Source organism: Lithobates pipiens, unplaced genomic scaffold, assembly GCF_037356315.1.
Source record: "Lithobates pipiens isolate NorthernLeopardFrog02 unplaced genomic scaffold, aLitPip1_a1.2 Scaffold_28, whole genome shotgun sequence".
NCBI lineage: Eukaryota > Metazoa > Chordata > Amphibia > Anura > Ranidae > Lithobates > Lithobates pipiens.
Genome location: NW_027507789.1, coordinates 179,636,517 through 179,663,972, shown reverse-complemented (window position 1 = coordinate 179,663,972; position 27,456 = coordinate 179,636,517). Strand labels below are relative to the sequence as shown.

Sequence of the window (27,456 nt, the reverse complement as noted above, 5' to 3'; positions counted from 1 at the left end):
TTAATTCCAAACGTTTCCAAGTACACGGCATGTTCAGCTTGTACCGGAATTGTGAGAGTTCTACTGCTGTCTGTGTATTCTACATATAACCATATTTAATATCTGTGTAATGTATAGGAGAGTACATAGTGGTGAGTGTAACTACAGAGCCTCTTTGCTGCAAGAACTCTAGACCTCCCCAGCTTGTAGGTGGAGTTGTTGTAAGTACACCCTATAATGGCACTGTGGATGATGTGTGTACTCCTGGGTGTACCTCTGCTGCTGCTGTATTTGATTCTACGGTTTTATTATGGATGGGGTAGTCTGTTTCGGGAAGACTTTGTTCAGCCACCCAAGCCACTTGTCCATGACGAGAGGAGCCGAAACAAAGTACTTAAACAAGGTATGTGTGTGTGACCACTTTATTATTTAATTTAATGCAATGATAGTCTTTCCACAGTCTCTTGTGGATTGAAACCTCTGAATTGCAGGTACAAGGAGGTAGGAGCTCAGCTCACTAACATTCACCCATAAGTGACAAAATAATGTTGGGTGAATTGAGCCTGTAATGGTAAAACAAGTGGAGTATGTAGCATACAGAGCAGCACACACAATAGAGAGGTGTGGAGTATATTACATACAGCAGGGTATATAGGGTGGAGTGGTATGGAGTATATCAAATATAACAAAGTGTGTAGAGCAGCCATTCTCAACCAGGGTTCCGTGTAACCCTGAGGTTCCTCCAGAGGTTCCTAGGGGTTCCTTGAGGTGTGGCTGATGGACCACCTATTTGATGATGCCTACAGACTTCAAGGTTCAGCACCACTTAGCAAAGCCAGCAGCATGACACCAAATATCTTTTTAGCTGTCTTTAAGGGTGGCATTCTGAGCACCACTTGAAGGGGGACATTTTTCCTATTGACCACTTATATAGGGAGCATTGTTCCTATTGAGCCCTGATGATTTGGTTTTAGTAAGGGTTCCTTGAGACATGAAAATTATTTTTAGGGTTCCTCTAGGGTTAAAATGTTGAGAAAGCCTGGTGTAGAGTGTAGTCGTGTGGAGTATATTACTGTACATACTGTAGATTGTAGAGTAGAGTAATTAGGAGATTATGGGGCCCCCAGGCAATAGGAGATTATGGGGACCCCAAGCAATAGATTATGGGGCCACACAGTATACACAGACATACAGTATACACACCAACACACAATATACACACATAGTATACACACATACACACACACTGAAAAGGTACTAGAGAGGCAGGGCAGCTATAATCTTGGGATTTTAAAAAAAACACAGATTTTGACATACTGTCCCTGGTTTTATTGAGGCTGGCAACCCTGATGGCGCCCCTTAGTGGCATGGGGCCCTCAGGCAGTGCCCGAGAGCCCGAATGGTCAGTCCGCCCCTGACAGTGTGTAGTGTGGAATGTTGTACAGCTAGTGTTGTTACTTTTCCTTCAAGCCAAACCCAAACAGTTTAGCACAGCAAAATGTTTATTTTTATTTTTATTACACACTATAGGATTGTAACAGATCTGGGACACCTTTGGGCACTCCAAATAGAATAGTAATGCGGTGTGCATAGTACCCCCTCACCCTCTTATAAGGCCCTATTCCGAGCCACATTCCTGTTTGAATAATGTGTCTGGGTTTCAGGTTGACTGAAACCTGGACACATGATTCAAAACCCGGAGTGTCCAGGTAAATCCCAGACAGGTGGCAACCCTATGTATAGCACAGAGTGTACAGTGGAGCTGCGAACAACATCAAAGTGACAATTTCAAGGTGCACCTAGTAGTCCTTGAAGCATAGCAGAACAATGTAAGTTATTAGTATAATTTACAAATTTGATCATCTCATTTCTCTGCATTACAAATCAACATTTTCATAATTTAGAGCAAGCCAAGGTTATTGTTAAAGTGTTTATTTTTCTCAAATATAGTCTATTTCTATATTTAATACACTTGAAATAAGTAATGTCTGTATACGAGGAATGTTGTATTGTAGGTCTACTGGCCCTTTGATAGGTCTGATTGCTTGTCTAGTGCAGGTTTCTCTCGGGACAAGATCCCCCCAAACCTGGATGCATTGGTTATCGGCAGTGGAGTCGGAGGCCTGACAGCAGCTACTGCCCTTGCTAAGGCTGGTAAAAAGGTTCTTGTACTGGAGCAGCATGACCAGGCTGGAGGAAGTTGTCACACTTTCCAAGAACATGGATTTGAGTTTGATGTGGGTGAGTGTGTGTTCTATGCTTATATAAAGGTGGGTGGACTGTGGTCCTTTTTAAAAAAAAGCTGAAGATGTTGTGGTACTAGTTACATACAGTATATATGCCGTATATGTATAGCGATATTTGACCAGTCTAGATGCTTGGTGCCTGTAGTGTGTGATGTGACCAGTAAAAGGTCAGATACAATTATACAAACAGTTCCACAAACTGGGAAGAGGTCGCTTGGCCTTTAGTCTAGTGCTAATGTCCATATTCAATTGATTGGGTGACTAGGTATGGTCTTAGAATATTTATTTGGGTTTTCCAACTGATCAGATATGCTGACCTGCCCGTTACCTTATTTTGGAAATGGCCCAAATGAAACTTTCAGTGCCACTCTAAGCTGAGATAAAGATCTGCCTGCAGGTTACAATGAAGATAGCTGGCGTCAGTGCACTTATCAGAGGTGTCAGCCCTTGTACACACGGTCGGAGATTCCGACAGAATGTGTCCTATCGGACCGTTTTGTCGGATATTCCGACTGTGTGTGGTCTGCATCGGACTGTTTCCGTCAGAATATCCGACGGACCAACTTTCCGACAAAATGATCGGACATACTCTGATCATGTGTAGCCTACTCCGACGGACAAAGTGCCACGCATGCTCAGATCAAATTCATAGACCAAAGCTATTGGCTACTAGCCTGAACGTAGTCCCATCGTAACGAAATAACATCATCACGTTATGTACAATCGGATTTTCCGACAACTTAGTCTGACCGTGTGTATGCAACATCACTTCCGGACCTCTTCCGGAATCAATCCGTCGGAATTACTCCGGCGGATTTGGTTGTCGGAATCTCCGACCGTGTGTACAAGGGCTCAGAGCATCAAAGAGAAGAAAGGGCGAAGCTCACCAACCAAGTGCATTAAAATGTAGATGGATTTGGCCCCAGCCAGTGTCACTCCAGCCACGTCCCCCTGACAAAATTTCCCCTGCTCATTATGGCTGGGTCACAGAGGTCTGTAAAAAAATCGAAAAAATCAAGTGAGATATTATCACACAAATTAAATAGGTGAACAGGTATGTGGCGCGTAAATTAAATATATAATAAATAAATTATATAAGCAAGTGAGTCCAAAAGCCACAAAACGTGACACAATAGTGAAAGTTTGAATATTGTGTCACCAACTTCCTACACCTTGTGCGACTACCACCAAAAAAATAGGATGTGCCCCTACCAAAGGGCATTGACCACCTATTACGGGGGGTCAACATATGGCTTGTATGTCTGGAAAACTCCAAGTCTGGAATGAGGTCCACTCAACAGAAACTTCAAGCCACCACCGGAGAAGACATCAGGTTTCTTTTACTCCAACCGTGACATCAGGTCATATACCCCAAATGAGAGACAAACGCTACAATAGTGTAAAACCGTTTTTACCAGGATTCAATGAAGGTACTGCACTAGTGCACTTACATGAAAAGATAATTAAAACAGCATGTACTGGACACAGTGGTTTTAGAGGTAAATTCTCCAAACGCAATGACAGGAAATGACGCTATTGCTTGACCGGTTTCGTCGCTAATCAGACTTCTTCCGGAGCAAGTCTGATTAGCGATAAAAACGGTAGCTTATAGACGTGGATTTTTCCAGACGTACAAGCCCCCCCCATAATAGGTGGTCAACGCTCTTTGATAAGGGCACATCCTATTTTTGTTGGTGGTGGTCATGCAAGTTGGAGGAAGTTGGTGACACAACATTCAAACTTTCACTATTGTGTCACAATTGTGACTCTTGGACTCACTTGTTTATATCATTTATTTACTGTTTATTTCATTTAAGTGCAACATACCTGTTCACTACAGAGGTCTGTGACCCAACCCCGGTGAGCTTGGCCAGGGGGACATGACTGGAGTGACGCTGGTTGAGGCCACATTTATCTACATATTAATGCATTGATGAGCGGCGCCCTTTCTTCTCTTTGATATTAGAAAGGGCATTACATTTTTGGAGAGGGCAGGTAAGATTGTAGAGCTTCAGAAAAATGGTTAGCCAAATTTTGGGAACTTAATGTGTATGTCGGGGCAAAATATTTCCCCATATTTAGCCCTTTATTCTGGTCAGAATTCCAATCAGCCCAAAATGTCCTGTTTCACAGTGCCTGTTCTACGATGAAATACTAACCAGGGTTGTCAGCCCTTCTTACTGGAATACAGGACTCTGAATATCCCTAAAAATAAAAGTTTTGACTGTAGTTTGGCTTTAATATAATAGTGGGTAACTGTGGTCACCTGTAGCTCCATGCCTTCTTTGGGATTGGAGGACTTGTCCCAGGATGCCATCCTCCTGTATCTGACATGTGAGTCCTTATGAGCTTATGAGATGCTTTATTTATTTATTTTTGTACTGATTTTTGGTACAATCAAAACTTTTGTTAAAGTATATGATAGACGTGTAACTTTATAAGAGTCGGCTGTACAGTAATTCTAGAATTGTCTGTTTTGGACCAGGACTGCACTATGTGGGGCAGATGCATGAAGGAGGAATGCTACGGGTGATCATGGATCAGTTAACAGAAGGACAACTTCAATGGAACCTCTTAGGACCTCAGTATGACTCTATTAAGATAGGCCATAAGGTCTATCGACTATATGCAGGAAAATCTGAATTCCCCGACACCCTGAAGAAGCAGTTCCCTGGAGAGGAGGAAGCTATTGAGAAGTTTGTTGCCTCGATGAAGGTAAGAGATTAGAACAATGTCAGCTCTTCTATGCATGTAATAACCAGAATATGTCTTTATATCAGCTTCCGCTAATACTCAGACTGAGAGAGGGCCCTGAGAGTGAACTTGAGGACAGCAGGGAGAGCATGGGGAAGACATTGTTAGTGTATTACAGCTTGTCCAATCAGCAGGTGGCGACATTGGTGGGGTTGACCAAGCTGCATTGCTTCTGCAGTGTAGGTTTAGGATTTGGCTGTGATGGTTGGCAGGGGTGCCTGGATCTTATGGCTTACAAATCTTTTGACAGGTTCAACAGTTTCAACTGTATAGTTAGCTGTTTACCTGGATATTATCTTTAAAGCCGCGTACACGCGGGCGGACTGTCTGGCCAACTTAGTCCGTCAGACAATCCGACGGACAGTCCGTCCTACTTTTGAATGAACGGACTTGACCACACACGGATGCAAAACAGTCCGTCGAAAGTTTGCGCGATGACATGTACAGCACGTACGACGGGACTAGAAATAGGAAGTCCAATACACAGCAATGCAACCTTTCGCCGTGTAAATCCTTTCTGAGCATGCGCCATACTTAGTCCGTCCAACTAGCCTACTGACGAGCGGACTGTCCGCTGAAACCAAAGTCTGACGGACAGTATTACGGAAATTCCGAAATACTTAGTCCACCAGACTGCACACTGAAAAAGTCCGCTGAAGCCCACACACGAGCGGACTGTCCGCTGAAATGTGTTTCGGCGGACTAAGTTGGCCAGACAGTCCGCCCGTGTGTACGCGGCTTAAAACCTTGAAAAAGTATTCATAAGCCTGGAAATTTTCCAAGATTTGCATGTTGCAACCAAAAACATTAATGTATTTTATTGGGATTTTATGTGATAGACCAACACAAAGTGGCACATAATTGTGAAGTGGAAGGAAAATGATAAATGGTTTTCAATTTTTGTTTTAAATTTGTGAAAAGTGTGGTGTGCATTTGTATTCAGCCCCCCGAGTCAATACTTTTTAGAAACACCTTTTGCTACGATTACAGCTGCAAGTCTGCACACCACACTTTTCAGATATTTATTTGTAAAAAAAAAATTGAAAATCATGTATTATTTTCCATCCACTTCACAGTTATGTGCCATTTTATGTTGATCTATCACATAAAATCCCAATAAAATACATTTACGTTTTTGGTTGTAACATAACAAAATGTGGAAAATTTCAAGGGGTAGGAATACTTTTTAAAGGCACTGTAATTACAAACATTTGGTAGGTAGAACAATTAATGTATATGCATTTACGTGTTCATCCGCATGCCAGAAATCCGATTGTTTTTAAATGGTGCACGAAAGGAGAACTGTCTGTCTTAGGCCGTGTACACATGGGCGGACTGTATGGCCTACTTAGTCCGTCATACAATCCGACGGACAGTCCGTCATACTTTCGAATGAACGGACTTGACCACACATGGATAGCCAAACAGTCCGACGAAAGCTTGCGCGATGACGTGTACAGCACGTACGACGGGACTAGAAATAGGAAGTCCTATACACAGCAATGCACCCTTCCGCCGTGTAAATCCTTTCTGAGCATGCGCCATTCTTAGTCCGTAGAACTAGCCTACTCACGAGCGGATTGTCAGCTGAAACCAAAGTATGACGGACAGAATTTCGAAAAATCTGAAATACTTAGTACGCCAGACTGCACGCTGAAAAAGTCCGCTGAAGCCCACACACGAGCGGACTGTCCGCTGAAATGTGTTTCGACGGACTAAGTAGGCCATACAGTCCGCCCGTGTGTACGCGGCTTTACAGTGGTAGCCCAATGAAGGTTCAAAAGTGAAGATTATGAGTTGTGACAATAGATTTTTTTTGTATTAGACTCTGATAAATTAGGATTTTGTGACAGTGTAATGATGACAGTAAGCCACTGCCAAAGTGATAACAATTGTGTCATGTTTCTGTTGGTAGACCGCAGTTCGCCATGTGCCCTTGGTGGCAGTGTTGAAGATGATGCCTCAGTGGCTTGCCTTGCTTCTGGTGAAATCTGGTCTCCTCCACTGGTTTTCACCAGTATTTTGGCTTGCAGAATCCAGTCATCAGGAGGTGATCAGCAGGCTGACCAGTAACAAGGATCTGCAGACTATCTTCAGCTATCTCTTCTATGGTGAGTGATGGTGGCAATATATTTATCCGTAAGACCCCATGCATGATCAATAGGGCTGTTACTGATTAAAATTTTTGTGTTCAATTAATCGTTTTTTTTTTTTTTTGATCGATTAATCGACTAATTTCGATGAATTATAATGCACATACAGATCCCTACTTTTAGCTGATCTCCTTGCATTGTAACTCTGCATTAGTCAGTGGTAAATGTGGTATACACTTTTTTTTTTTGTCTTTCCCCTATGTATGTTCTCGAGTATGTCCTGTCCTATGTTTGAATAAATAAAATAATTGAACAAATGTGGTATACACTATATACAATCACCCGACACTAGTTCGTTTCCACAATTCATGACTTAACTTCACAGTTCACACAAATGCATTTTAAATTCAAACTGTAGCACTGACGTAAGTAGTTTTCTTTCCACAGTAGCGCGACAATCCCTCCACCTCCGGTTTAACTAATCGCTCTCACCTTATGGCATGGACCCCTGTGCAAACAGGTGGTCATGCAAGCGGGTATCAAAAGGGTTAACAGGGACCATAAACTTCTCTCACGTCTTCTTAGATCTCAGCAAGGACGCCAGGTCATGGGTAGAAAGAAAAGATCTAAGTGCTCACCGCTTAAGTATAAGATTACATTTTTGTGTTCAAACACAAACTACTCACATAAAGATGAGAAAAACACAGCATGTAAAGCCGACAATCGTGTTAGTTCTGTAGGGGAGCAGCGGGTGGCGTCATGCGTAGCTCCTCCCCTGTACGCGTTACGTTCAATCAGAACTTTGACATCACCGGACTCCTCCCCCCTTCCCTTCGTTAGCAGACGGAGGCACTTGGGGAAGGGGGGAGAAGTCCAGTGACGTCACGGACATCTCTGACAGAACTCCCTGAAGACCCGGAAGCCGGCGGAGAGGTGAGTACTGATCAAAAGAATTTTGATCGATCAAAAAAATGAATCGATTAATCGAGGAATTCATCTTTAATTTCCACAGCCCTAATGATCAAGAAAACCAAACAATGCAAACAATCTTTACATTTATTGCAATCGTGAAGCAATTATTCAGCCTTGAAGGTATTAAAGAATATTTAAAAAATCCAGATGAATGTTCTCTACATTAAAGGTATTACGGTATATTCATGTCTTTGACAGCCCCTGTTCCATACTTCTGCTCCATTGATGCAGCCTCCTGTTAGACTTTCCAACATTCAATAATTCTGGGAGTGTCGGTGTCTGTGACCCCTGCCATGAGCTGTGGTAACATCCTTTGGCTCCTATGTCTATCCTGTAAATCCACAAAAAGGATTTATTCTTCATTCCATTGTACCACCTATTGACCCTCCAAGGGCATGTGAGTGACCCCCAGTGGCAGGGTGAACTACCATTAACCCCAGGCCTGAGTACATGGATAGTAATAGAGGATCAAAATGCATTAGGTACCAGTCACATTACTATCCTTTTAAATATTTGTTTGCTCCGAACACATGAGAAGTTTGGGGCTGCAAATACCCACACTTACAGATGCAACACTTGCAAAGGGCCTTCACATGGAACACCACACTCCAGCTGGCTTGCAGACTTCTCCATGCAGCCTGCTAGGCCTCTGTGCATCCTGCCAAGTGAGTCACTTGGTTCCTGTGAGAAATCTGTAGGCAGGTAGCCTACTGTATGTATAGTTAGCACCCAGCTGCCCAGGTTTGGAGGGAAGGAGTTAATGCTTGTGCCGCCTTTCCTTGGTGTTCACGGGTTTTCCTGGTCACTGGGTACGGAGCAAGAAAGGTTTAGTGGATAAAGCATAAAGTCTGCACTATGTGTTCAGCAGGACCCCATTCTGTTACTGGGAGTGAGGTAACAGAGATACATACGCTGACTGGTGGAGTGGGCATAGACTCTGCATGTCCCTCCTAATGAAACATGTATACCTGTGTGTGTAGGAGAAGGCAAAACATCTTTGGAGGATCTCCACATATAATACCACACACAAGTGGCTCATCTTTGAGTTAAAGGAACTGCCTTAATATTTGGCCCTCACTTGGTCCGAGCATTGCTGAGCATGCTTTCGGGCAAGGTGTTACCCCTGTTCTAGGATGAATTAGCCCGTTCATCGCCTGGTGTAGCCCAGAGAACCCACCTCGGGTAGGCTTCCTATGTGACCCACATTTGGCACCCAACGAGTTAATGTGGAACATGGAGTAAGTACCACCCGCCTGCCCTACAAACCAGCCTCTTCCTCACTCCTGGCTCCACCAGGGACCTCCTCCTGGTTCTCAGTCCTGGTTCAGACTCCCCTTTGACCAGGCAGGACAGTTTTAAAAGATCACTTCTGGCCCCAATGAAGCTCTTAGTACAAAGCACATGCTAGGCCCCATAAAGGCTACAGATCAAACAGGGCAGACTACAGTCTGTACACCTCCCCAGGCCAAAGCCTGGGGGGAAGAGAGTCTCAAAAAGTTTGCACAAAATATTTATACTACACCCCTGAATGCATCATTGATAATATCCCTCCTAGTGGATGGCCAGAGGGAAGATTCTCTAGTAGGGGTCTCTGTTGTCTTAAATGTTTCTCCCTGCCTGTCAATGCAGCTCAGAATACATTTACAGCACTGCTCTGTAAGGTATTCCCATGTGCATGCCTGGCCATTCAACCAATTGAACATGGCAAACCCAGCAGGAAGACCGGGCGAAGATGGAAGTGCATGGGACCAGCTGGAGCACTGATACTGCAATTCTGGAGGGCTTCATCGGACAGGTAAGTCTGCCACATTGTGTTAATATGTGGTGATTACTAGCACATTATGGCGTAAACCTCCTGGGGGTCCATGAAAAAGAATTAGCAGAATTTAATTTCACTTTTAGAAAATATTCCTTAATTCACAGTGCTTTGTGCTTTAGAAGAAGGGCCAGTCAGTTCCTTCTAGTCCATCTTACCCTAAACTGAGTAGCTATTTTAGCCCTACGTGTTGATTACCTTATCATAATGAGTTTACTGATGTTCAGATTACAAGACTGATAAACCAATTAGTGAAGATAAGAAATGACACTTTGTTCCTTCAATCCAAGGGACAGTTTACTGATATTCTGATTACTTGCCTGATAAACCAATTAATGCTCACACTGGAAAGAGATACATCACCTTCATGCCAAAGTACAGGGGTTTGGGGTGTGGTGCTATCTACAATGTAACAACTTATGCAGGAAGCATGCTAAAGTCAATGTTACAAAATGTCACCATACTAAAATAAAAATTGATATTTACTTGAAGATACACAAAAACCCAAAGTAAATTCAGTCTGGAACAAATGCGCTTTACAAGAGTACTTTCTCAAATACAATGCACTGTAGCCTTTGGAACAATAACACAGAAGGATAGTCCCCTTGGGCCAAGCAGAAGACTTGAAATGATTAACATACAGCCCAGCATACAAAGTGCAAGGGTCAGCAGTATTTTACATACAGATTTCAGGTCTTAGCCCTTGTACACACGGTCGGACATTCCGACAACCAAAGCCGTCGGACAACATCCGACGGATTTTGTCAGACGGATTTTGTCCAAAACTGTTGCATACACACGGTCGGACAAAGTTCTTGGAAAATCCGATCGTTCAGAACGTGATGACGTTATTTCGTTATGACGGGACTACATTCAGGCTAGTAGCCAATAGCTTTGGTCTAGGAATTTGATCTGAGCATGCGTGGCACTTTGTCCGATCAGAATTCTCTACACATGATCGGACAAGGTCCGATCGGATCATGTTGTCGGAAAGTTTTATAGCCAAGCTGGAAAACTTGGTCCGTCGGATATTCCAACGAAAACAGTCCGATGGAGCCCACACATGGTCGGATTATCCGACAACACGGTCCAATCGGACATTTTCCGTCGGAATGTCCGACCGTGTGGACAAAGGGCTTAGCGTATGCAACATACAGAGTGCAGAGGTCAGTAATATGTAATGTACAAAGTGCAGGGGTAAGGAGTATGTAAGGTTAAAGAGTGCAGCGCTCAAGAATGTTATATATAGAGGATGTTGTGGTTAAGACTATGCAATACGCACCATGCAGGTGTCAGGGGTATGAAACACATAGGGTTTGATTTACTAAAGGTAAATAGGCTGTGCACTCTGCAGTTGCACTTATTTTCCCCAGATTTTGACGATTGTGGTGAAACTTTGCTATTTTCCATCATGCAATCATGTGCAAGCAAAAATGCTGTTTTTTATTTTTCTTGTACCCAAAAAAGTGAAGCTTTTCCACATTCACTAAGCTTTGGGGAAAAGAAGTGCACCTGCACTTGCAAAGTGCACAGGCTCCTTGCCTTTAGTAAATCCACCCCATAGCTCAGGAGTATGCAAACTACAGGGCATAGGCATGCACACAGGGTGTGCCGGGTGTGCCTAATCACCCTGTGTGGAACCAATTCCCCTGATTCCTGGTGCCCTTGTCTCCTCCCTGCAGTGCTACCAGCTTCCCTCCTTTCCCTCCGGCTGCCGCAGGGGTTGTTTTTAGGATTGAGAGCAGGTGATGGGGGCCAGTAAATATTTCATGTACCAGCGCCTTCCTTTTCTGAATGAACACAATGAGTAATATGTACTGCACCTGTGTTCATTCTTAATTGAAGCATAGTAAACTCTTCTGCTCAGCACAGAACACTTCCCATTCCTTCACTGTCCAGTGCAGCTGAGGCTACAGAGAAAGTGACTTGAGAAGCTCTGTCTTGATATTTCACCAAAGCCCCCCAATGGGACTCCTAAAAAAAATTAAACAAATAATAATAAAAAAATATAAAAATGTATTTAAAAAAACAAAACTGTAAATAAAAAATGACTGACATCGTCCACTGCCCTACTGATACCAATCTCTGCTCTACTGACACCTTCCATTACTCTGTTGATATACACGCATGTGTGTTTGTGCTCTGGGGTGCACACCTTAATGCAATAGTCTATTGCATTAGGGTGTGCACACCAAAGGATCTTGCTGCATGTTGATGAAGACAAGGCCTTCTCCCCACAAACCTGGTTCCGTATTTGCGGACGATTCTAAGCTAAGCAGGATGTGGAAACCTTGCAAGAAGATCTGAACAAATTAATGTGGTGGGTAACTACATGGCAAATGAGGTTTGATGTGAAAAAAATTAAAATAATGCATTTGGGTGGCAAAAATATGAATGCAATCTATACACTGGGGGGGGGTTAACCTCTGGGGGAATCTAGGATGGAAAATGACCTGGGGGTCCTAGTAGATGATGGGCTCAGCAATGGCATGCAATGCCAAGCTGTTGCTAACAAAGCAAACAGAATATAGAATATTGGCATGCATTAAAAAGGGGATCAACTCTGTCCAGTTCTGGGCACCAGTCCTCAGGAAGGATGTACTGGAAATGGAGCGAGTACAAAGAAGGGCAACAAAGACAATAAAGGGTCTGGAGGACAGTAGTTATAAAGAAAGGTTGCGAGCACTAAACTTATTCTCTCTGGAGAAGAGACGCTTGAGAGGGGATACGATTTCAATGTACAAATACCATACTGGTGACCCCACAATAGGGATAAAACTTTTTTGCGGAAGGGAGTTTAATAAGACTCGTGGCCACTCACTAAAATTAGAAGAAAAGAGGTTTAACCTTAAACTACATAGAGGGTTCTTTACTGTAAAAGGTGGTGGTCTCAGTGGGGAGCATCGATAGTTTCAAAAACTATTAGATAAGCACCTGAACAACTGCAAAATACAGGGATATACAATGTAATACTGACATATAATCACACACATAGGTTGGACTTGATGGACTTGTGTCTTTTTTCAACCTCACCTATGTGACTATGTCAACACATATTGCAATGCACTTTGTATTGAATGTCAATGCTTTAGCTTCAAGTCAAGTGGATCAAGTGGGGAAGGGTTGGAATTAAGTTTTTATTTCTGCCTGTGCCACCACTAGAGAAATTCTCTGGTTCTCCTTTCAGTCCATATATAAAACATTTTTTGTTACAGGTGTGCCTCCAAATGACTCCAGTTTCATGATTAATGCCCTCCTGATCCATCATTACAAAAGAGGCGCTTGGTACCCGCGGGGAGGGAGCAGCGAAATCGCCTTTCATATGATTCCCGTTATTGAGCGTGCCGGAGGAAGAGTGCTTGTACGGGCCTCAGTCTCACGGATCCTGCTGACCAATGGCAGAGCTACAGGTGAATGGAATGGGAAAGCCAAATAAAAAAGAATGGCAGGTGGTGGGAATCCATTTTTGTAACAGTTGCCAATGTCACATTATTAAAGTGGACCTTTCAGCACCTTAACAATTGTGCATTAAAACATTCCTAACATGTCACAATATACAGCTGCAGTATATATTTTTGTAGCACTACCCCTGTACGAGTAACTGAAGTCAGGGTTCCCCACTGATGCCAGTCACACAGCATTTTCTTCTTTCATCCAGACACATAAATCAGTCATTTGGCTTGTTTTTATTTTATTAGGGGATGATAACTTGGATGGGCTAAGAGGTTAGGGATGCCCAACTTAAAAATGTCCATATAACAGAACCAGGGACAACTTTCTCTCTGTTTACAGATTCCTCTTCTTACTTTCTCCTGCACAAACTTGGTTCCCTTTGTATGCACAAACTTGGATCCCTTTGTACAGAACTGCTGGCTCACTCAGCAACAGCCCATTACAGGCAGGAACTCTCAGTCCCTTTGTGATGTAGCACAAATGGAGTGAACAGCATCTTGCACCACCTTCTGCCTCTCTGTAGACACTGCCTGCAGAAAATATCAGCCCACCTGGCTCCTTCCTCTTCCCAGTCCTGACTGAAAGACACATGGAGGCTCCCCAGGGCAAGCTTAGATGAAGACTTGGAACACCGCTGTCTTCAAGAGAGCACTACTACAGCTGGCAGTCTCTCCCTTTGTCTGTCCCTGCACCGTGCTGATCTACTCACTGTCTCTCCTTGCTCTCTCTGCTGCCTCTCCAGTTAGGGTTCCTTCAACTGCCTCCTGTGATGGCATCATCCTGGCACTGTTTTTTAGAGCCGAGCCAGCAGTCAGCTCTTTTTTAAAAGCAATCCTACTGGCTAACTAGATGCTGGATTGCTTTTTACAAGCAGTGGGAGGGGACGTCCCCCTCCCACTGTCTTCCATGACTTTACTGGGATATTCCATCCCACAGGGAGTCCCGATCAACTAGCAGGCGCTTTTGCCAGCTGATCAGAGAACCAACCAAACACCAGGTCAGTTTTGTTTGACTCTTGGCTATGGTAACCCCAAATCAATGACCTGACATCATTTCAGTTTTACCCGCATGTCAACGGCGCCATTTTCAAAAATCGAAAGGATTCAAACACACAGATCTAATGCTTTTAGGGCAGAGGAGGGATTTGGGGTCTTATAGACCCCAGATCTCTCCATAAAGCGTACCTGTCACATGCCTATTGCTGTCACAAAGGATGTTTACATCCCTTGTGACAGCAATAAAAGTGATAAAAAAAATTTAAGTGACAGTGTAAAAATAAAAGTAAATAAATAAATCATTTTAAAAAAAATGGCCCCCTGTGCTCAAGCGCAAAGGCGGACACATGCATTGGTCCCGCACGCATGCAAACAGCGATCATTACACACATGTGAGGTATCGTCATGAACTTCAGATCATGGGCAGTAATTCTAACACCAGACCTGCTGTGTAAATCTAAAGTGGTAACTTGTAAAGGCTTATAAATCAATTGATGTTGTTTGTCGCTGTTTCACTGGCGTGCACAATTTTTAAAGTGTGACATGTTTGGTGTCTATTTACTCGGCAAAACGTCATCTTTTATATTTTACCAAAAAATTGGGTTATCTATTGTTTTTTGTGCATTAAAATGCAAAAAAGTACCGTATATGGTTTTCCAAAAAAAAGTTGAGTTTGAAAAACCGCTGCGCAAATACAGTGTCACATAAAGAATTGCAAATTTTATTCTCTAAGGCCTTTGCTTTAAAAAAATATATAACGTTTGGGGGTTCTAACTAATTTTGTAGTAAAAAATACTGTTTTGGAAACAAAGTGCCAGAAAAGGCCTGGTCTTCAAGTGGCTAGTCTAGTTACTTAGCCCAGGCTGAGATGATGCTATCAGTTTGCTGCATACCAGTGATCAATCAGACTGTGCATTGTAACCCTATTGCAAGTTGAAATGTAAGAGGGGGTGATCTGTGTCATACATTTGTAAGCACAGACAAGAACTACACAGGCATAAGGTTTTTACATGGCCTCATCATCCCTGAGTCACCATCTCAGTCCAGGAATTAGATGGTGACCCTTGATGGTGCCAAAGGTGGATCCATCCTTCTGAAAGAAAAGCAGATGAAGTTTTTGTACTGTGGTTTCTGTGAAGGGTAAATAATAATAGCTGGAAATTTTAGCTGTAGCAATTATCCAACTTTCTTGTTTCCTCATTAGGTGTGGCTATACAGAGAAAAGAGGGAGAGGTATGCATTAATGCACCAATCATCATATCAGATGCTGGCATCTTCAACACTTACAATCAACTCCTGCCACCAGAGATAAAAGCAGTACCGGGTAATGGAGGCCAAAAACATTTCTAAAACCATTCCATGTTCCTCTCTTCTTTCCATAACCGTGGTCTCCTCTGTCTTCCTGCACTAGAAGTGGCCTCACTCCTCTCCAGGCTCCAGCATGGAATGGGCTGCTTTTTAGCATTCGTTGGTCTTCGCGGGACAAGTGAAGAACTTGGGTTGAAATCCACCAATCTCTGGATCTACCCCGAGAACGATCTCAATGGCTTGTGAGTCTTACACAAAAGGTGTCCCCTTTTAGCTAAGCATGCAAATGTCATCCAGAGAATTCAGAAACAACTTCATTTCATGGATTTTTTTTAATGAATATCTAAACCAGTGATTCTCAACCAGTGTTCCGTGGAACCCTAGGGTTCCTTCAAAGGTTGCTAGGGGTTCCTTCAGCATTGGGCAATTTCTGCCTCTCAGATAAGTTCCCACTGACCCCATTGATCTTTTTAGCTATCTGTAAGGAGGTAATTCTTCCCAATGACCACAAGTGTAAGGCCCATTCTTCCCATTGACCATCACACTAATGTATCATGAGTTGTAGACTTCTAATTTTTAGCAGGGGTTCCCCGAGACCGGAGATCTATTTGAAGGGTTCCTCTGTGTTGAAAAGGTTGAGAAAGGCTGATCTAAACTCAAGAACGAAAATATAATATAATGCAGCTTATCAGTCCTTAGATGAGATGGCTGCACTCATTTCTTTTTTGAGACTTCCTGTCTCTTAGCAGGCACACTCACTTCTCCACTGTATCTGTTGAGAAAACCATGGATGCCAGTGCCACCCAGGTGGTCCCTCTGCTGCCTAACAAAACGCCCAGTCACTCTACTCCACACTGCTTACATACCCTGGATAAAAGGCAGGAGAAGGTTGCCAGTTAACCCATGCTGAGAACCCAACATAAAGGACATCCCGCTATATTATTAAAATATCAAACAAGGATGGTGTAAGCCCTTCATAGTGAGCACAGCAGGTGTGCACAGATCTCACAAGCATGGTCCTTAAGAGAAACAGATGGTTTAAGCCCTTGTACACACGGTCGGACATTCTGCCAACCAAATTCGTTGGATTTTGTCCGACGGATTTTGTCCGACGGATTGTGTCCGAAACTGTTGCATACACACGGTCGGACCAAGTTGTCGGAAAATCCGATCGTTCGGAACGTGATGAGGTTATTTCGTTACGACGGGACTACGTTCAGGCTAGTAGCCAATAGCTTTGGTGTAGGAATTTGATCTGAGCATGCGTGGCACTTTGTCCGATCAAAATTCTCTACACATGATCGGAGTATGTCCTATCGGACCAGTTTGTCGGAAAATATTTCTAACAAGTTGGAAAATTGGGTCCGACGGATATTCTGACGGAAACAGTCCGATGCATACCACACACAGTCAGATTATCCGACAACACGGTCCGATAGGACACATTCCGATGGATTCTCCGACCGTGTGTACAAGGGCTAAGACAAGGTAAGAGGTTCACACTTACAGATTTAAGGCTTCATGCAGACTAGCATTTTTTTAAGCTCCTAGAAGCTGCTTTTGAGCTTATAAAAAAATGCTAGTGTGCATGGAACCTTATAGTGAGTTTTTTAGTGTGATTTCAAGGATCACGTCCAGTGTGAGTTGATGCAGGTTCAGATGCAATTCCAATGCGTTTTGCATCGGATTTGGATGCAGCTCCAAATTGCATTAATTCTCTCTTTCTGTCTCTCTCCAGAAAACACCACAAACTTGTACAAATCACACTGGAATCACATTATCTTTGAATTGCTATGCATTTTTGCATGCAATTCAATTTCACTATATGGAGTACTAGATTGCATCACACCGCACCAAACCTGCACAGGACCCTGTTTCAAAATAGCATCACATTCAGACTGCATATATGTGCACAGCCTCCATCATGTTATTTCACTTGTCATGGGATTCCATGCATTCTGGAATGCATTCAAAATCACATCAGTGTGAACCAGGGCTAATTCTTCAATAGGGATGAGCTCAGGTGTGTTGGGATCCTAGTCTGAATCCACCAGGAAGCTGTCACCCGTACTGGGCCCATTATTTGCAGCCCGGGCATTCCCTGCCCTGCAGCCATGCGTATAAGAGGGGTCGCATACATGCGGCTGCAGGGAATACCCTGGCCACTTATGATTGGCCCAGTCCAACAACAGCTTCCTGGGGAGCTCGCTTAGGTGGTTTCAGATTAGGATTCAAGCACACCTCAGATCATCCCTAATCTTCAGCATCTACCAGATGTTAAACTATCAAAACTTTATAAAAAGAGGGAAAAAAGTCTTGTTTTGAAATGTGTCCTTTTTATTATTTTTGAATATGAGTTTTTTTTAGGATGGAGAAGTTCTTATCCTTGGAGTGGGAGGAGATCTGCGAGGATTTACCTCTGATGTTTATCACATTCCCATCTGGCAAAGATCCGACTTACCAGCAGAGACACCCAGGTAGGGAGCATGTTTTAAATGCCGAAACAAGTATGCTTTACCCTTTTAACTTTGTTACTGGGATATACTTGTAGATATTTGTAGATACACTGTCCCAGGCTATATATATATACACACATGTACATTTTCAGCTATAAGATTCAATGAAGATATCTTCTGCATTACAATGACTTGTAAACATGAAACTTCAGCCAACCTATTTTTTTTAAGTATTGGAGAATATGGGGAATGGTTATGTAGAACCCTCCCAGTTAGTGTAGGATGTTAGGCAAATTTAGTTTAACTCCTCTGTAATCAGTGGAGCTGGGGTGGATTGTTTCTGTCTGCTCAATGTTTCACAGGCTGCTGGTCTGATTACTTCCCCCTGGCTTCTAGAGGATTCTGGAATCACAGTGGGAAGAAGAATGGAAAAGTAGGCTGAATATTTATGGAGAAATAGCCAATCCCTGGATAGGTGTGTCCAGTAGGTGGCTGGAGAACCCAAAAATAATCTGAGGGCCTGGAACAGAGTGTGTGGATCTTGAGTCCAGTTCAGAGGAGTCCTCTGTCTACTCTGCCCCTTAGGGCAGTCTGCTGGAATGGCTGCATGAAGTTCATTGAGGTTCCAGCTATAGTCTAAACTGAGTCTGTGTCTCTCTCACTGAAGAGTGACCAGTATAAATTGTAAAAAAAAAAAGAAAAGCGCCCAATGGATATCAGAAGGAGGCAACTGATGATCCTTTAGCATTGGGAGTACTGACCTACATTCTGTTCCCTAGTGACTGTGTGTGGTTCTCAGTTCTACAAAAGCCTGGGTATTTTCCCAGCCAATAGTGAACTTTACAGAAGGTTTATGCCAGAACAGTGAGAAGAGAAGTATCCTTAGTAAATTCAGTTATTTTGGGGTATCCCATGTCTCCCCTACACACATCCAAATTTAATCCAGCAATAAAAGTACTAGACTGTTTATTCAAGCCTTCGAGCCAGTGAGAAGGATGGTGATGCTGTGTCCCTGGCTGTGTGCGCACCGCATGATGTGTCTGTGTGAGGAAAAGAGAGCCGTTAACCGACAAGACTGTCAGTACATTGTTTACACTGATTATCAGTGCAGGAACATCAGTGCCCATCAGTGTCGCCTATCAGTTGAAATCATATCCCCTCTCAAGTGTGTCTTCTCCAGAGAGAATAAGTTCAGTGCTCGCAACCTTTCTTCATAACTAATATCCTCCAAACTCTTTGTTGCCCTTCTTTGTACTCGCTCAATTTCCAGTACATCTTTCCTGAGGACCGGTGCCCAGAATTGGACAGCATACTCCAGGTGCGGCTGGACCAGAGTCTTGTAGAGCGGGAGAATTATCATTTTATCTCTGGAGTTGATCCCCTTTTTAATGCATGCCGATATTCTGTTTGCTTTGTTAGCAGCAGCTTGGCATTGCTGAGCCTATCATCTACTAGGATCCCCAGGTCCTATTCCATCCCAAATTCCCCCAGAGGTTCTCCCCCCAGTGTATAGATTGCATTCATATTTTTGTCACCCAAATGCATTATTTTACATTTTTCTACATTGAACCTCATTATCCATGTAGTTTCCCACCCCATTAATTTGTTCAGATCATTTTGCAAGGTTTCCACATCCTACGGAGAAGTTATTGCCCTGCATTGCTTAGTATTGTCTGCAAATACAGAGATTGAACCATTTTACCCCATTCTCCAGGTCAATTATGAACAAATTAAATAGAATTGGTCCCAGCACAGAACCCTGGGGGACCCCACTATCCACTCCTGACCATTCTGAGTATTCCCCATTTATCAACATCCTCTGAACTCGACCTTGTAGCCAATTTTTAATCCATGTACTCACCCTATGGTCCATGCCAATGGACCTTATTTTGTACAGTAAACATTTATGGCAGGCATGTCCAAAGTCCGGCCCGCGTTCCGGTTTCGGATGGCCGTCTGGTAATGTTGACATATATATCTTTTGTGGCCCCCAACGAATCCCCGATCGCTGGGGGCCACAAAAGATAGATATGCTGGCTGCCATGGAGGAGGCGGGATGAGTGCTGTGGATACAGGACGGAGTATTTCCTGTTTACACAGCGTCCTGTGTAAAAGGAAGTCCCGTCTCCTGCGCTGCCATTGGACAACTGTTTTGTCCATCACAGGAGGCGGGACTTTCAAGTAAAGAGGCCGTCGATAGAAACAGGAGTTTCTCCTGTATGTCTGTCAGCGCTCATCCCGCCCCCCTCCCTGTCTCCTCCAAGGCTGCAAAGGACATGAATCAGGCTGCACTGGTGGCAATGGTGAGTCTGCATTCATGGCAATGTGTTGTGGGCTGCATTCATGGCAATGTGTTGTGGGCTGCATTCATGGCAATGTGTTGTGGGCTGCATTCATGGCAATGTGGTGGGGGCTGCATTCATGGCAATATGGTGGAGGCTGCATTCATGGCAATACGGTGGAGGCTGCATTCATGGCAATACGGTGTGGGCTGCATTCATGGCAATACGGTGTGGGCTGCATTCATGGCAATACGGTGTGGGCTGCATTCATGGCAATACGGTGTGGGCTGCATTCATGGCAATACGGTGGGGGCTGCATTCATGGCAATACGCTGGGGGCTGCATTCATGGCAATACGCTGAAGGCTGCAGATGGGTACTGACCCTTATTTTGCCTCACAGGTCTTTATTTAAAATGTAAGATTTATTTTAATTTTTTTTCCCTGAGACTTCCTTTTTAAAGTTAAGGTGCGTGGTATAATCAGATTAAATACGGTATATCCAAATAACACACCCGAGCTCATCTATTCACCACACACAGCACAAAGGCAAGAGAATTCTTGTTGGGCCGTGTATTAGTGCTCGGATGAACACACTTAGACCGAATTTTAATGGTTTGAAGAATGTCAGACAAAATGGTCGGCCCTCAAGCATGTTCACTTCATCAAATCTGGCCCTCTTTGAAAAAAGTTTGGACACCCCTGATTTATGGGGAGCTCCACGCTGTCAAGCCATCAGATGGCTGGTGTCATAACTGATCATATATGCAGCACCATAACAACTGCAAATCATGCAGAGACTAAGATGGCAGATTCCTTGGCAGTAAAGGATAGGAAGGTTTAGTTTCACTTTAAGCACAAGCACAACCCTCTCCTGTTAATATACCCCACACATGTCATTCAGCTGCCCAGTGCCATAGCTCCTACTGCCTGCTTAGAGTCTGGCATTTGACAGTTGAAAGTCAGAAGGTTGGGCTTAGCACCATGAAGGGTGGGGTGTAATCTCGACTTTGAAAGAAGACAGGAACAATAATCCAGTAGAACTCATGAAACTCATGAAACTTATTTGGCTGTATGGACCCTTGAAAATGGCCTGTGCCAGATTAAAAAGTATCTGCTGCCAGTTTTGGTAACTTTACCAACACCTGCAGTGGATTTAGGTAGGTCTTAATTTACTCAAATTTACAAAGTGGCACAATGGCTGCTAAATTTAGTTCGTAGATAAGGAACCCAGAAGTAATTAGGGCCAACTCAAACTTGGCATACAGAGACCAGCAGAGTGCCTATCTCTGTACACTTAGCAGCAGAGTGGCACGTTTACTGCTGTTAACTTCCTCCTCTGCCTTCCCCACCTGTCACTGGTTGTCAAGAACAGCTTCACAACCGACAGGGCCCTAGCAACCAGTGACGCTGAGAGTAGGAGGAGCCTGATTGGGAAGTTGAAGGACTAATTCCCCATCAGATTTATTTTTATAGATAGCAGGCTGTCTATTGGCTAAGGAAACTGCCCACTGCCAGCTGTCAGTCGCAAGGGGAGCAGACCTGGTGGGGAACTCGTATCTCTGAATCCACATCAGGCCCTACCCACCCAAGTTCAAAACTTTTCAACCACTGTTATTTTCTAGGCTGGGATTGGTTCAATTTAACTCTGTTATGCAACATTGTTTGTATTGTAACAATGTACCTTTTTTTATCACAGGCCGCTCCTGTATGACTCTACTGACCATGGCTCCTTATAAGTGGTTTTCCGAGTGGAGTGGACAGACACCACGGCACCGCGGGGATGAGTATCACAGCAGGAAGATGAAGCTGGCACAACACATGGTTGAGAGAGCCATACAAGAATTCCCGCAGCTTGAGGGCAAGGTACAGAGCACAAGCAGGGGTTGGATATCTGTTTCAGCATGCTAAAAAATCTCACGATGATGGGAATTGTTTTCATACATTTGACTTGTGTTTGCCACCTGTTAATCGCAGGTCAACAAACTCCCATTGACTTTAACTGAGTTGTACACATGACAGTTCAGAAGTCCTGTTTGAACTGCATTGCGCTGTGTTCCTTTGGATATCTTTTTGATGTGCGTTTTTACTGCAAGCAATGCAAATTAAGCGCAGCCTTTCCTTGTCAAATGCTGCATTCGCCATTCAAACACATGCATTTGCATTTGAATAGCAAATGCAGCATTTGAAATGAAAGTCCGTCAACATGAGCCCTAAAGTTGAAATCCGCTCAAACAACTAAATACAACATAAACAGATGACATAAATAATAGCTCTTTACCTGGCAAAAGATTTGTAATTCAGTCCATCCAGTCTTAAAATTTGCACAGCTCTGCCACTCAGCACTGCTAGTCTGGTGACCTGACATTTCTCGACTCGTTTTCTCACATCCAACATGGGTTGAAGGCAAACTCCAGCCAAATATCTAGTTTGGAATGGAGTGGAAAAGGGTTAGAGCTTCTGTTAGATTTATTGTTTTCACCTGAGATCCAATGGACAGGAAGTGCAAGAGAAATTCCCTCAATAGGAAAACACAAAAACACATGTTTAGTAGCGTGAGAAACGGTTAGAACTTCTGAAAGCGTTTTTTAAGTTTAGGGACTGTCACCAGGGCTGGGACAAGGGTTGGGAAGGAGAGGTGGCTGCCCTGGGCACTGTGGTATCATATGAGATGAAGGTGGACCATGAGAAGTTTAGGGGGGGGGGGTGGGATATGTGTTGGGTGGAGTAATTTAGAGGGTAAGAATTGTTTTAGGAAGGGACATGGGGGGGGGGGGGGGGTTGGCTGTTAGGAAAGGTGATTTGGAGGGATTTGTGTTGGGAGGGGGGATGACGATTTGTGCTAGGAGTGGGTATGTGGGGTGTTTGTGCTAGAAGAGGGGATATGGTAGAGATGGGAGGGAAATAGTGCTAGGAGGGAAAGTTTTTTTTGGGGGGGAGAGGACTTATGCTAGTAGGGACTACGGATGATCAGAACGTATTTGTGTTTGGAGGGGAAACGTAGGGGGGGATGGAATTTGTGCTGAGAGGGGGGATTTGGAGTGGGAGGAGAGGATGGTTACTCAGAGGGGAAACTTGAGGGGTAGAGGAATTGTGCTGGCAGGAGTGATTTTTTTTTTGGGGGGGACTTATGCTAGTAGGGATGATCACGACGTATTAGTGTTGGGAGGGGAAAAAGGGGGGTGGGGGGATTTGTGTTTAGAGGGGGGATTTGGAGTGGGAGGAGAGGATGTGTACTCAGAGGGGAAACTTGAGGGGTAGAGGAATTGTGCTGGCAGGAGTGATTTTCTTTTGGGGGGGGGGGGGGTGGATTTGTGCTGGGAGAGATTTTAAGATAGAGAGGAGTTGAGCTGAGAGGAGGGGATAGGGCAGACAAATATTTGTGCTGGGAGGGGGGATTTCAGCAGGGGGGTGGATTTGTTCTGGGAGGAGGGGGCGATTTATGCTTAGGGGTAAGCATGCTGACACATAATGTTCATACATCTTGGGGGGGGGGGGGGCGTAGTTTGGCATCTTTTGCCCTGGGCTCCAGATGACCTTGTCCTGGTACTGACTGTCACCCTTATCTTCTCTAGTTAGTGGATCAAAAGCCGGGAACAATGTCTTTTTCAGGGGTTGAGGCAACCGATGCATTAGTTCCAGGCCAGTGACCCACTAAGTAGTAAAGCAAGAACAAAGATGACAGCCTCGGAGCCTGTACCTTTAAAAACAAGTCATCAATGGCCTATGATCCTGTGCTAATAGGTTCTTTCCTAAGTTGTGGTGTCACTCAAGCCTCAGGCATTCACAATAAGAATAGGCAGGTATTGTACCTTTTTATTGTGTTGACGTGAATACCAAATGTAAGTACTGTCATGGCAGAAATGGATTGTGACTGGTGACTGCAATTTTTCCATACACAGATTGAATACATGGAAGCTGCAACCCCAGTAAGTAATGAGTATTACCTACGGGCACCTCTAGGGTCAATGTATGGAGCTGAACAGAATTGTAGCCGGTACCAATGTGACATTATCAGCCGGACGAGGGCACAGACCTCAGTACCAGGACTGTACTTAACAGGTAAGCTAGACACACATGTGTTCATCACACTGTATCCATAATCAGGTCATTGTGCTGAGAGGGACTGCCTAACTAAGTAGACAGCACAGCAGAAGCTGCTTGCTTTTGCAGCTCCCTTTATCTGATTGAAACTTCAGTCTCAGCCATCCGATAATAAGGGGTAAGTCACTGCTGTAATGACTCACAGCTGAGAGTGATACAATGCTTTACACCTTAAAATAAGCCTAGTGCAGCACCTGCTGCATGGACAGAGAATTGCATCAAATTAGGAAAAAATCGTTTGTCTTTAACTTGAAGTACCCTCTAGTGCTAAAAGTAGAAATTGTTTTTTATTTGTTTGTTTTTTTAACACAGGTAAATTTATGCAGGCTTGGCTGGTAGCCAAGCCTGTTGGTTTTTGTTTCCTGGGTTGGTCAGAAATCCAGGGAGAGTTGGATGACTCACAGGCAGCATCACTGAGACCTCCCATCTCTTTCCAGAATGCACTAGAACTTTCTGGAAAGGGGGAGGAGGGGTAAGGTGGAGCTGCCTGGCATATGCTGAGGGCCCTGACCAATCCCCAACTTGGGTTGGCAAATACTCTGGATCAGCCCAGCTGGGGAGGAGTTGTTCAGGTGGAAGCTGGAGATGGAGTGTTGGGCTGTCGTGGCCTTTGATGGAGCTCCCCAGTCTGGGGGGAGGGGGGGATGTGACATTGGGTGTGGGCTCGGGTGTGGACGGGAATGGAGAGGGCTGGTGTGGACGGGACCTTCTTACAACCAACAAAGGTGTACTGGACAGAAAACACGGGAGCAAGGAGAGGACAGCAGGAGAACACTGCCAGGCAAGTCTCCAGGAGGAAGAACAAGTTGCAGCCAAGAGGGCTGGTGAGGACTGGGAGGCAAGCCTGAGAGGACTGGGTGCAAGCAGTCAGGGATTAGTGCAGAGTCAGTAAGGAGGACTGTGGTGGCACAGGCAGTGAAAAGAGGCAGCTGGAGCCAGGAGGGCTGGCAGGGCCTGAAGAGGTGGTACTGGGATCAGTAGCCACATGGGACAGCTAGTACTAGGACTACCACATTTTGCTACACCATAGGGGCCCGTGGTCCTTGCTTGCAAAGGGCATTTTTGCTTTGGGCCTGGCTGAACCAGTGTTAGGCCTGCAATTCAGTGCTAGCTGGTCCTGGGAGTTGTAATTCTACAAGCAAGTCTGTGCCGGAGAGAGAAGAGGAAAAGGTGTACATATGCAGGATGTATGTAGTTGTGTCCCTAATGAATTCCTATTGATACACTGGGCATCCCATATGTCCCCTACCCCATCCAAGTACAAGGACTATTTCTTGACTGCTGTATGACTGGAAATTAGAAATTCCAAAGCTCTCTGGAATGTTTTAACACGTCACTATTTTTTTTCAGGGCAAGACGTGTTTAGCAGTGGAGTGGCGGGTGCTGTACATGGAGGATTGATCTGCGCCTGTGCCGTTCTGAACCGTATCTTGTACATCGACTTAATGATGCTGAAAAAGCGCATTAAACGTCGCAAGCAACTGAGGTGCTGCTAATAGAGACAGAAACATTGCCAGAAAGATTACAACTTTTCTTAGTACGTGTTCACAGACAGCTCCACCCAGAACTCATATTTTACCAGTTTTGTATGGTTCTTGACAAGTGGCGTCACATTCTGGCTTTCGTTACGTTCAGGATCTTCACCAGAATTCCCAGTTTCCCTGCTTTGCTACTGACAAAGTCAATTTAGAATGTTCCCCAAAATGATTTTCTGTAATGAGCGATAAACAAATAGTAAGGTAAGCCAGCTGCAAGAGTGGCACATTTCTATAGCCCTGTGGAAGGAGGCGAGACACAAAGTATTAATGGAAATCCCACATTGTCAAGATATGTAAGAGGCCAGCCCGTGATTTTAGCTACTGATGTCCAGGTCAAATATGCAATATCAGTCCAGAATTAATAAACTTCTAAATCGTGTCCTGCATGGTGTTAAAAATTTGCAATAAAAATATTTGAATCCCGTGCGTCGTATTGGCCTATCTCCTTGATCAACGCAGACGCTAAACTGCTGGCCAAAATTCTGGCCCTTCGCTTGCGGGGGGTCATTGAGGATTTGATACATACGGACCAAATCGGGTTTATGCCGGGTAAGGGCACCGATGTTAACATCCGCCGGCTTTTTTTGAATCTGTCTGCCCGTCACATGAATGGGGGTAAGAGAGTCATAGCCTCTCTGGACGCAGAGAAGGCTTTCGACTCAGTAGAGTGGAGGTTCCTCTGGCAGGTATTGCATAAGTTTGGGCTAGGTCCTAGGTTCCTTCAGTGGCTACAGCTGTTGTACAGAGCCCCGAGGGCGAGAATTAGAGTGAATGACTCCCTCACGGGATCCTTTCTCCTTCAGAGGGGCACCCGACAGGGATGCCCACTGTCTCCTAGCCTTTTTGCCTTAGCTCTGGAGCCGCTGGCGGCTCTGGTCAGGCAGTCCGAACGGATAGTTGGACTTAAGGTGGGCCCTCTGGAGGAGAAAATCTCCCTATACGCGGACGATGCCCTACTATATTTGCAGGATGCGGAGGTTTTCGGGTATACGGATTAACTGGTCAAAGTCGGTGCTCTTCCCATTGGATGAACGGGCGGCGGGTCTGGCGCCTCGGCTGTCGTTGCGGTGGGTTGAGGAGTTTACTTACCTGGGCATTAAAGTAACAAGGGACCTCCAGTCATACCAACATCTGAATGTCCGCCCCCTTATACAGCAAATGAAGGATCATTGTGCCAAATGGACCTCTCTCTCTTTGAATTTATTGGGACGTATTAGCATTATTAAAATGGTCTATCTGCCTAAATTTCTTTATTTCTTTCGCAACTGCCCAGTGCGGTTACCCCAGACTCTTTTCAGAGAACTGGAGGGATACTTGGTGAAATGGATATTTATCTTTCCAAATAACCGTTCTCCTTTATTATGACGCATTTGAAGGCTTTTATACACATGATTACGTAGGTATCACATTAATATTACAATTGTACATTTATGGTAACAAGGGGCGTTACATAGGCAGGCTT

At 44.3% G+C, this 27,456-nt stretch overlaps 1 protein-coding gene across 1 annotated transcript; it reads left to right on the top strand.

Moving 5' to 3' along the window:
- Positions 1-26,417, top strand: LOC143935863 (all-trans-retinol 13,14-reductase-like). Its single transcript, XM_077460008.1, has 11 exons — positions 1-382; positions 2,038-2,220; positions 4,711-4,940; positions 6,895-7,090; positions 13,076-13,270; positions 15,513-15,632; positions 15,720-15,858; positions 17,984-18,093; positions 22,052-22,218; positions 24,255-24,414; positions 25,807-26,417. Exons 1-11 carry the CDS (start codon positions 217-219, stop codon positions 25,950-25,952), a joined length of 1,812 nt encoding a protein of 603 aa, XP_077316134.1. The 5' UTR covers positions 1-216; the 3' UTR covers positions 25,953-26,417.
- Positions 26,418-27,456: the final 1,039 nt, after the last annotated feature.

Coding starts and splice junctions, on each gene's coding strand:
- LOC143935863 (XM_077460008.1), top strand. CDS start 217: ATGGCACTGTGGATGATGTGTGTACTCCTGGGTGTACCTCTGCTGCTG. Junction 18,094..22,051: donor TTACCAGCAGAGACACCCAG/GTAGGGAGCATG, acceptor TTTTTATCACAG/GCCGCTCCTGTATGACTCTA. Junction 24,415..25,806: donor ACCAGGACTGTACTTAACAG/GTAAGCTAGACA, acceptor ATTTTTTTTCAG/GGCAAGACGTGTTTAGCAGT.